At 30.8% G+C, this 12001-nt stretch overlaps 1 protein-coding gene across 1 annotated transcript; it reads right to left on the reverse strand.

Annotated features, from left to right (window-relative positions):
- Positions 1 to 10605: 10605 nt before the first annotated feature.
- Positions 10606 to 11304, reverse strand: LOC149516915 (uncharacterized). Its single transcript, XM_089765232.1, has one exon. The coding sequence runs from the start codon at positions 11302 to 11304 to the stop codon at positions 10606 to 10608; it is 699 nt and encodes a 232-aa protein (XP_089621358.1).
- Positions 11305 to 12001: the final 697 nt, after the last annotated feature.

The raw sequence follows: 12001 nt of genomic DNA on the forward strand, positions 1-12001 counted from the left end.
ACTAACTTGACTCGATTTCATTTAATTTTAAAAAGTCAACAATTTAGCAGTTGTTTAAAACCTGAAATGATTAAACATAACCAAATTTTGAATTTAAATAGTAACCTAATCAAAATCCAATATTATTTTTGGATAAGTAGTATTTCATTATCCAAGAAGCATGAATCCTGTTACAATGTTACAAGAAGCAGTAACCTGCTGCCCACTTACAGATCAAACACATCTTTACTTAACTCCCATTTCTTACATAATTCTTGATTTACATTATCAAAGGCAATACTTTTAAGTCCTACTAAGCGTAGCCTAACCACGTCTCTTGTATGTTGCAGTATCATCTCCCCTGATATTTCCTCAAACATACATATCCTCATATTCCGTTCTACCTATATCTAATTTATATATGCCCCTATTCCAATTGAAATATTACAAAAATTAATGTTTTCCCTTTGAGCCTAGTTTTAGCCCAATGCACTTCATTGTCCCATCTAGCAACTTCTTTATGCAGGTTGCACTAACACAATACTTACCTCCAAACCTCCATTGAAAAATTATAGCTAAAAAACATATGATCCCTAATTTTTTTCTCCTACCTATATCCCTGATTTTTTTTCTCATTTGTCTAGATCCCCCATTTTACCATCCTATCCTTGGTTGAAAACCTGTTTTGCATGACCATCCAAGCAATTATAACATGTTTGAGGATGTATGGCCTGCACCATACCAGCTTATGCCAATTGACTTTTATTTTCTTTGACCTTATTTCCTTTCATACACTGGCAGTTGAGTAAATAGGCCCTTTTATTTTGCCATTTTGCCCTATTGTTGTTTATACCAAAAATCTTAATGCAGTATTTCTCATCTGTAGTAGTTTTTTCATGCTTCAATTACAATTTTATGTGTTATGCAGCTCCCATATACTTTTTCCTTTAAGCACATAGTGTTAGAAAAATGGAATCTAACCTTATGTAATTGATTTTGAACCAATCAAAGGCCATGAGCCTTGGTATTTTTGTTTACATAAAGCCCTAGCTACTTAATAAAAAGTGGTGAGGCTATTTTAAGGTGGTGTGATAAACCAAGAAAAGAAAAAAAAAAGCCAAAAAAATAGAAAAAAAAAGGGATAGTTGATTGAATGAAAGTCGATCCGTGGTCCGATTGAGCTAAAATTTTATCTGCAAGTTTATGATTCAGAGTTTCACATTCTAAATGGTAAAGATCAAGTTTGAAGCTCTCTAGAAACAAATCTAAGGTGTATTTGTTAAGTCACCTATTTGATGAGATTTCTTCAATTATCTCTTTAGTTATTGATTAGCTCTAATTTTGGCTAGAAAAGAACTTTATATATCCATTATTTAATAGTGGAGTTTTTTTTAGCGGTCTGTGATTTTTTCTTCTACACTGTAGGGTTTTTCATGTAAATCTTGTTGTGCTTTATTTTTCTTACATTTTTTATTATTGATTGTTATCTATTATTGTGAGTTTATTATGATATATTGCTTATGTATTATTGTGTTTATTACTTTTAGGTCCAATAAGTGATATCAGAGCGAGAATTATTTTGAGATAACAATACAAAAGTAGCCTAAGATAGAAGTAAATTTTGTTTGAGATTATGAAAGATGATACAGGTTTCATGATAAAATTGATAGCATTAAATTATTCAATTTGAAAGCCTATGATGAAAGATTATTTATACTACAAAGATTTGTATAAGGTGATATTGGGTGATTCGACTAAACCAACATATATGAACTATAAAAATTAAAAAAAGTTAGGCAAAAATACGCTAGCTACAATCAGAAAATGGGTTGATATTAGCGTGTTTCATTATATAGTGCAGGAGATAGATGCCACACTGTTTAAAAAAAATTGACAGCATTGTATGAAAGAAAAATAGATATGAATAAAATTATGTTTGTTAAAAAGCTTGAAACTTTACAGTACAGGGAAGGACAATCAATTACAAAACACTTGAGTCATTTTTAAAATATATTTAATCGGATAACTACTATAGAGCTTAATATGGCTAATGAAATGAAGGCATTATTTCTTTTGAGTTTATTGCCAAATAGCCGAAATACTCTAGTTGTGACTGTTTTTAATTCAGTTCCTGATTACAAGGTGACATTGAATATGATAAATGACAATATGCTTAATGAAGAAGTAAGACGAAAGATGTAGACCCTGAGAATCAAGCTCTGGTAACAGAGAATAAGGATAGAAATATCGACAAATGTTAGAACTCAAAAGGTTGTAATAAGTCTAAACATAGATCCAAGTCCAAAGATAAAGTGAAATATTTTTATTATGGTAAAGCAAGTCATATAAAATGACACTATAAAATCTTGAAGCAAGAGTGAAAAGATGAGAAAAATAAAAGTTTAGATGATGACAATGTTACAGCAATGAATTCAGATAGTGATTCAGTTACTTTGATTTATACACATGGTGATTGTAATTATGTTGGTGATCCCGACATTGAGTAGATAGTTGACATAGGAGCGACATATCATTATGTTCTTAAAAGAGAGTTGTTTACAAATTACAAAATAGGAAACTTTGATTGCACCAAGATGAAAAATAAAAATGTATCACAAATTGTTGGGATGATGATATTATTGTACAAACTAGTACAAGCTGCACGTTGACTTCAAGGGATGTTAGATATATTTTGGAAATGAGAATAAACTTGTTTGCTATTAATGTCCTTGATAAGGATAGATATGAAAGTTAACAAAAAAATAGGCAGTGAAAGCTTCTCAAAGGATCTATGGTAGTTGTAAGAAAAAAATTATGTTGCACAATGAATAAGATATGAATGTAATTGAATGATAACCAGATAAATACCACAGAAGATGATGCTTCAACAAACTTATGATGTAAGAGACTAGCACACATGAGTGAGAAAGGGTTACAAGTTTTTGGCAAGGCATTCTTTCATTCTCTTAACCAAAGGTATATCTCTCAATTCATGTGATCATTATTTGTTTAGTAAACATCGTAGAGTTTTTTTTTGAAAAAATTCTCAGAGAAAAGAAAAATATATTGGAATTGATTTATTCTAACATATGTGGTCCCATTGAGGTTGAGTCATTAGGTGGTAGCAAGAATTTTATTACTTTTATTAATGATGTTTCATGTAAGACTTAGGTGTACATTTTAAAATACAAAACCTAGGTATTGCAGTATTTTCAAAATTTCATGCCATGCTGAAAAAGATGACAAGGTTACCTTTAAAATGTATTCGAATTGATAATGGTAGAAAATACACATAAAAAAACTTTGAAGAGTACTGTTTAAAGCATAAGATCATACATGAGATGACAGAACTTAGAACACTGCAATATAAAAATGTAGCTGAAAGGATGAACTACACCATTATGAAAAAAATCAAAAAGTTTTTGAGTGTAAAGCATTCATGCATGTGTTAAAAGATTAGAGGTCAAAGCTTGACAGTAAAGCTACACAGTGTGTGTTTGTAAGATATGATGATAAAAAATTTGGCTACAGAGTATGAGATCTAATGAAGAGAAAAACAGTCAGAAGCAGAGATGTGGTATTTCATAAAAAAAATCATAGCAAACCTTGAGAAAAATGAGAAAACTACATAAGTTACTATTGAGTATGATGTTTCAACACCGACAAGAGTTTCACAGGAAAGAGTCACAGATGATGAAAATGAGTAAAAAATAAAACTTAAGGATATGAATGAGCCAACCACAGTTAGTGATAAGCCAGATGCAATTAATTTTGAGCAGAGAGAGCAATACTTCTTACTTAAGAGTCTTAAGTAGAAGAAGCTACCTTCAACATCAGGTGGTATAGAGTTTCAGCCTAGAAACTCTACTAGAAAGCATAAGCCATCTATAGGTATCAAAGTTTAATTTTATTTTAGTTATCAGTAAGGGAACGTCGAAAAACTTTCAAAATGTGTAGGCTACTCCGGATAAAAAACACTAGTTAAAAGTAATGAAAGAAGAGATGTAGTCATTATAAAAAAATGGTACTTATGATCTTGTTAAACGTTCAAAAGGAAAGAAGTCATTGAAAAATAAATGGGTGTTCAAGTTAAAAAAAGATGGTGACAAACTAGTAAGATACAAAACTCAATTGGTGGTGAAAGATTTTTTCTAAAAATCAGGCATAAATTTTGGTGAGATCTTCTCTTTAGTTGTAAAAATGAGTTTCATTTGAGTGATACTAAGATTAGCAACTAGTTTCAATCTTGAGTTTGAGTAACTTAATGTCAAAACTGCATTCTTGCATGGTGATTTATAAGAAAATACTTATATGAATCAGCTTAAGGGTTTTGAAGTAAAAGAGAAATAACACTTAGTTTGCAAACTAAAGAAAAGTTTGTATAGCTTGAAATAAGCTCAGTGACAGTGGTATAAAAAGTTTGATTCTTTTATGGTGAACCATAGCTATAAAAAAATGGTAACGGATCCTTGTGTGTATGTCAAAAAATTTTTTGATAGTAACTTCATTATTCTCTTATTATATGTTGATGATATGTTGATTGTGGGATAAAATGATAGTATGATTTACAGGTTAAAAAAAATAATTGTCTAAGTCCTTTAACATTAAGGATTTAGGACCAACAAAGTAGATTCTCAGTATAGACATTATCCAAGATAGAAGAGTTAAAAAGTTATTATTGTCATTGAAAAAATATATTGAACAGGTGCTCAATAGATTCAACATGCAATATGCTAAATTAGTTAGCAGTCCACTTGTTAACCATTTTTATTTGAGTAAAAAATCTTGTTTTATGTCTAAAGATGAGCAACTAGTTATGTCTTGTTGAGATATGGTTCATATGTGAGTAAAGAATCTCACATCATTAAAAAATTTGAATGAGATGTCCTATATATGCATGAAGGACCTAAAAATCTATTAGCTTAAGCTTTTAGGCTCAAGTGATATCCAACATATATATATGGGTTATCTGATGTGCTTTCATAGGCTCTAAGTATGATTTATCTCTCTAACAAGTGATATCAAAGCCAAAGTTACGGAGAGTTCAAATATCAGTGGTGTTGCTAAGAGGGAGATTATTGATAAATCAAAAATTAGTCACATCAATTAACTCCATATGCTCGAACGTCGGTATTAAAATGTTTAACTTGGATGCAGTAAGTCTATAATAATATGCAAAAATAAAACACCTGAGTGGGTGATGTGTTGAGTCAACTTGGAGTGTAAGCTTGAGAGAGCACTGAAATAACCTAGGCAACCAAGTTGAATGATGTACCTTAACCCAAAAGTGTAATGGAAATATGAGGTTACCTAGTCCAAAAGAGTAAAAAAAAGAGGTTACCTGACCCAAAAGAGGTGTTAATATGACTTATTTGTATAGAAGAGCTAAGTGAGACTTGATTAGAACTCATAAGTAAATGAAAAAAATTGTTAAGATATAGGTCACATATGAGTAAAGAATCTTGCATCATTAAAAAATTTGAATGAGATGTCTTATATATGTATGAAGGATCCAAGAACCTATTAACTTAAGCTTTTTGGTTGAAGTGGTGTCTAACATATATATATGGACTCTCTGATGTGCTTTCATGAGCTCTAAGTATGGTTTATCCCCCCAACATGTCTAGTATTTTTTATTCTTCTACAGTAGGTTCTTTAATGTATTTTATAATTTGTACATAACCTGACATTACTCATGCAGTTCGTATAGTACGTAGGTTTTTTTCTAATCCAGGAAAGATTCACTAAAAAGTTGAGTTATAGAGTTTCACAACAAGTTCTAGAAGAGTTTATTAATGCTGACATGGCAGGTGATCTTGATGGGAAAAAATCTACTTTAGGGTATTTGTTTACTTTTGTAGGAGGAGGTGTGTCTTGGCAGTCTAAGTTATAAAAGTATGTTGTTTTGTCAACTACAGAGGCTAAGTATATTGCAACAACCGAAATAGGTAAAGAAATGCTTTGGATGAAATGTTTTCTTCTTGATTTGGGATTGAATCAAAAAGAGTATGTGATATTTTGTGATAGTTAAAGTACTTTGGATTTGAGTAAGAATGTCATATACCATGTTAAAATAAAGCCCATTGATGTTAGATATCACTGGTTACATTCAGTGATTGAAGAATAGTAAATGCTGTTGAAGAAAGTTCATACTAATGAGAATGTAGCAATATGTTGACTAAGATACTTCTCATGAAAAAGCTTGAGTTCTACAGTAACTTGATTGAAATGAGTTCCTTGCCTAATGTAAGTTCCAAATGAAACTTCAATGGTGATGAATCTCCTCATAATGGGGTTGGAGGGGGAGATTGTTAGGAAAATGGGGTTCAACCTCATGTAATTGATTTTGAACCAATCAAAGGTCATGGGCTTTGGTCTTTCTTTTTACACAAAGCCCTAGTTACTTAATAAAAAGAGGTGAGGCTATTTTAAAATGGTGTTGCAAACCAAAAAAAGAAAGAAAAAAAGTTAAAAAAAATAGAGAAAAAAGGGAAAAGTGAGAGTTAGTTGAATGAAAGTTGATCCATAGTCCGATTGAGCTGAAATTTTGTTAGAAGGTTTATAATTCAAAGTTTCACATTCTGAACAGTGAAGATCGGGTTTGAGCTCTCTAAGAACAAATCTAGGATGTATTTGTTGAGTCACCTATTTGGTGAGATTTCTCTAATTGTCTCTAGTTGTTGATTAACGCTAGTTTTAACTAGAGAAAAATTTTGTATATCCATTATTTGATAGTGAAGTTTTTTTTGTGGTTCGTGATTTTTCCTCTATACTGGAGGGTTTTTCACATAAATCTTGGTGTGTTTTATTTTTTTATATTTTTTGTTGTTGATTATTGTCTATTGCTGTGGGTTTATTGTGATATATTATTTTTGCATTGTTGTGTTTATTGTTTTAGGCCTAACACATATCTTTTTATCCATGCTATCCACAATAAACCAAATCCACAATAAACCAAATAGTAGCCTCAGTATGCAAGCTTTGTTCCATGATTCTATGTCCTTTTACCTTAATCCTCCATTTGATTTAGGCTTATAAACTACTTGCCAACTCACCCGAGCTTCTTTAACTGCACTCGCTTAGCCTTTCCAAAAAAATTGTAAGCATAACTCGTTGATTCGTCTAATAACTTTCTTGGGGAGAACAAAGTGCCTACACTAGTAGTTATGAATACTACATGTGATAGATTGTATTAGTTGCAGTCTACTAGCATATAACAGATGCTTGGCTACCCAATTATGAATTCTTTTAGTTATTTTCTTTAATTAGAGAAGTGCAATCAATCATAAAAAGTCTGAGTGTTATCAATGGCATACCAAGATATCTCACAGGAAAAATTCCTAACTTAAAACCTAGTGCTTATAAAATATCTTCTATCTCCTATTGTGGCACCTTAGTGCAATAAATTTCACTATTTGCATAGTTTAGTTAAAGCCTTGATAAAGTTTAAAACTTCTACAAAGTGTTTTGAATACCTATTATTGAGTTAAATTTTCCTTTGGTAAAAATAAGTAGGTCATCAGTAAAACACAAATGTGTCAATTGGACCCTCTTGCACTTTGGATGATAAGAGAAAATACCATGAGTGACTACAATGTTTAATAGCCTAGATAAGATACTCATAGCAATGACAAACAAGTTTGGTGACATTGGGTCTCCCTATCTCACTCCTATAGCACCTTTAAAGTACCCCATCAAGCCTCCATTCATTGATACAGAACATTGGTGATGTGAGATAACTCTTTATCAAGCCTATATACCTTTCTAAGAATTCCATTGCCTCAAGAGTTGTAATTAGAAATTCTTAATTTAAAGAGTCAAAGGCTTTTCTTAAGTCTACTTTAATGGTGCATCTCGAGAATAAGATTTATCACATTCCGAGATCAAAACACAATACGACCATATTATTTTGAATTAAATCGTAAAGTAATACGAAATCATATTTCTTAATCATTCTAAAATTCTTCAATACAATAATTTGTTCAAGAAAAATCCATAACCTTAATTTAGCTAATCATAAATCCATATATCCAAATACAAACTAATAAAAATACAAAATTATTTCATAAGATTTCACTAGCCAACAATTTCTCTAATGCCCAAATAATTTTTTTCAATTCGGTCTTCTAGCTTCTCACAAGTCTAAGCAAACTTATCATTTACTCATCTATAAAAAAAATTAAAAGAAAAATGAGCAAACCACAGTTCAATAAGTATAAGCTCAGATAACTTATTGGATCAAGCATTATTTTCATACATATCATATAGATCATTCAAAATATTCATCAAATTAAAATGTCAAAACATTTCAAAAACCATCATTATTTCAAATATTTTGTAGATCATAAATCAATATCAAAATAGGTCAATTCATAAATCATTTCAAAATGTACTGCTATTTAAATATCGTAATTAAACCAAATCATGGATCAATCATTAAAAATCATCTTAAATCACCTTTATATACAAATCGTCATTATCATTAGTTTATCATTAGTTACGGTTACTACTATAACCCATGACATTGGTCGTATCAACAATTTTATCCTCATGATCATTGTTATCTATTATAATCCACTAACCAGGGTCTTATGCTAATAACTATAACTCGTTAGCAGGACTATATGATCATGGCTATGCTAACTACTATAACTCATTGGCCATGGCCGTAGAATTAGTTTTTGTGTCAATAATCCTACTTCCCAGATATGTAAAAACATAAATATCATAAAATCATTATTTAAGCATAAATCCTTTCTCTCATTTTATTCATAAACATGATCCATTATTTACATAGCAAAAACACAAAATAATCGTATACTTGATCCTATTTTCATAAATCAAAAATAAAACATTTACTCATTTAAAAACATATATTTATACATAGATTTGAAAACAAGCAAAATGTGTGAGATTTTATTTACCTCCTTTCAATTTCACCACTTAGTTTTTTCTTCAAAATAATTAATAGCCTATTCAAGATCATTTCAACATATCAAAAATTAATCAACCTTTTATGAGATCATTTATACTAAAAACAACTAAGTCATTCAAGAATTAACTTAACTAACTAATTTTGGCGGTCTATGCTACTTTCACTAAATCGACCATATCTCAAAATATACAACTCGAAATTAAGATCTTTTTAATGTGTTAAAAACTAGACTTGATAAGATTTCTAACCATATATGATCCACCTTGTAATTCCTTGTAGATTAATTATAATAAAATTTTCAATTCACATCATATGCTGCTGCCAAATATCATGTATGCCTTCTAATAAAAATATATATATTTATTCATAGGAGACTCCAAATTCAATTCCACTCATGTTCATTGGAAAGTAGACTCAATAAACTTTTTAAACATGTATGTCTTGATTCTTAATTCCTTGTATAAAATTTAAAACAATTTTCGTAATTCATCATTGATGCTGCTACCATGCAGCCTATATATCTTTAAGTAAAAATTAGACAACTCTTCATAAAAAACTCGGATTTGACTTTCATTTGTTTTATTAGAAAGTATATTAAACATGCTTTCCAATGATGTATAATAATCATAACAATATCTTATCCCTTAATATAGAATATTATTTTAATCTACTATTATAGATAATAGCATATCATCAAAAAATAAAATTTCTCCTTTAATTTTTAAAAACCCAAATCTCTACTTTCAGTCTTTAAAATCCACTCAATAATCATCTTTAAATCTTAATAACATGAAATAAACAAAGCCCAATAATTTACCCAAATAGATCATAAAGATTAATGAAAGGTTTCATAATTTTTCTTAATTTTTCTCTTATAACTTCAACTCTAAATAATAGCAAGCAACATAATATTTTTCTTCAGTAAAAAGATGGCATATACTTACCTTTAGGAGATTTACTTAATTGTAGCCTCTGATTTCGAATTTGTAACTTGATTTTTCATGCTTTCTAACCTTAAGGAAGATGAGAAAGAAAAGCTATGCTTTTATTTTTTTGTTTTATGATAATTAGGTTTTCTTTCCTAAAATGCTTATGCCACTTTTCTTTAGTAATTAATCTCTTAATAAACTAATGAGCTTTGGTAATAGTCTAGCCCAATTATCATTTAGGCAAAGGTATTATAAGGTTGCTCAACTATAACCTCTAACCAGTTCCTGTGCTATTAGCACATTATCGGTGATGCATCTTCCCTTGATAAAAGCACTATGAGTGCTAATAAGAAATAAGAAATGGCAGATACTGTTGCATCCTTGTAACTAGTATTGTTGTGATGCGCTTGTAGATAACTGAACAACAAGAAATTGGTCTATAATCTGATATACCGGTTGGAGCTTGACATTTGGGCACAAGTGCTATTATAGTTGAGTTGAATGCAGGTAGAAAGTCTAGGCTCTTAAAAAAAATATAGGACTATTGCAATGACATCTTCTCCCACAATACTCCAGGCTGCTTTGAAGAAAAAGGCATTGAATCCATCTGGGCTTGGCACTTTGTCATTATGCTGAGAATATATGGCTGCTTTGATCTCCTCTCTTGTATCATCCAGAGATAAAACTACCTGCTGCTCCTCAGTCAAGGACGTTTGGAGAATTTCTTCAAGTAGCGCCTTTGAACAGTCTTGAACATTTACATCAATCGTTCGCAATAGTTGCTGAAAAAACCCCCACAGCCTCCTCTGATATTTGAGAAAATGTATCCAACCTTTTGCCCTCTTTATCATATAGCACCCTGATAGTGCTTTTCTTTTGCTTGGCTGCTACTATTTTATGAAAGAAGTTTGTGTTCTGATCTCCCTTCTGTAACCATTTAATCATGGACTTTTGTCTCCATAAGCTTTCCTCAACCTTTAACAACTTATTAAGCTCCAGCACAAGCTTTTTTTCCTTTTTAGTATCGATGGTGGGATGTTTCAAGCCTGCAATCTCTGCTGCTGCCAACTCTTCTCTTTTCTCCTTGACCATCTCCATCAAGTCTCCAGAGTGTGAAAAATTAAACTTTTTTAGTGCTGGCTTTAACCTCTTGAGTTTCTTGTGCAATATAGCAATAGGCTTGCCAGTAGTTGGTATCTTCCATGATTCCTCCACCAGCTTCATAGAGTCAAGATGCTTTGCCCAGAAATTAAAGAATTTAAATGGCTTTGGCGGTGATTGACTTGGCACATGAAGCTTGATCAAAGCTAGACGGTGGTCTGAGACTTCAGGAGGAAGAAATTTTGTTGTAGAATCTGGTATCTGAGTCAACCACGTGTCATTGATCAGCACTCCATCCAACTTCCTATAGAATGCGTGATTACTCCAAGTATACAGTGGGCCTAAGTAAGGGTGATCCATAACAGCCAACTTTTGTAAACATTCCTGGAAATCTCTTGTACTTGATCGTGAAATCGGGAGCTATCATAATCAAAATTCAATATTAGTTATTCATTGTTCATTATAATTTAACAGTTTTTTATTTAAACTTTTTCTCTTAATCTTTAATATTTTATTTTTATTTTTTTATTGAATTAATTAATTAATTTTAAGAATATTTGTAAAATAAAATTATAATTATAAATAATTGAATATATTTTTTATTTAAATTTATGATGATTTTAATCTAATTTTTTAAACAAAAAGAAATATACAGTGATTATGGACTCAAAAGAGAGAGATAGGAGAGTAGTAGCATTTGGAAAAAGAAGGGATTGAAAGAGGTCATGAGAGGATTGAATTGACAGTTCTGGGATGGAATTTGGTAGTGGAATGAACAGTGTTGAAGCGTAAAAGTTTTAGACATTTTTTCTTAGTTTCGATCGGGAGAGGAAGAGAGGAGGTGGAAGATAGGGAGGAAATGGCTGACCAACAGACTGACTGAAGGAAAAAAGGCCAAGCTTCGTCCACGTAACACTTTTGGCAATGACACGTTATCTTGCACATATGATTACGTGGCTTTCTTCTTCTCCGATTCAAGATAAAAGGTTTTGAATAAATTTGATAATTTAAAATATAATATGATGATATTACATGAATATCATATAAAAATAAAATA

This window comes from Durio zibethinus, chromosome 9, assembly GCF_047325235.1.
Source record: "Durio zibethinus cultivar Kanyao isolate XHJ-2024 chromosome 9, ASM4732523v1, whole genome shotgun sequence".
Lineage (NCBI taxonomy): Eukaryota > Viridiplantae > Streptophyta > Magnoliopsida > Malvales > Malvaceae > Durio > Durio zibethinus.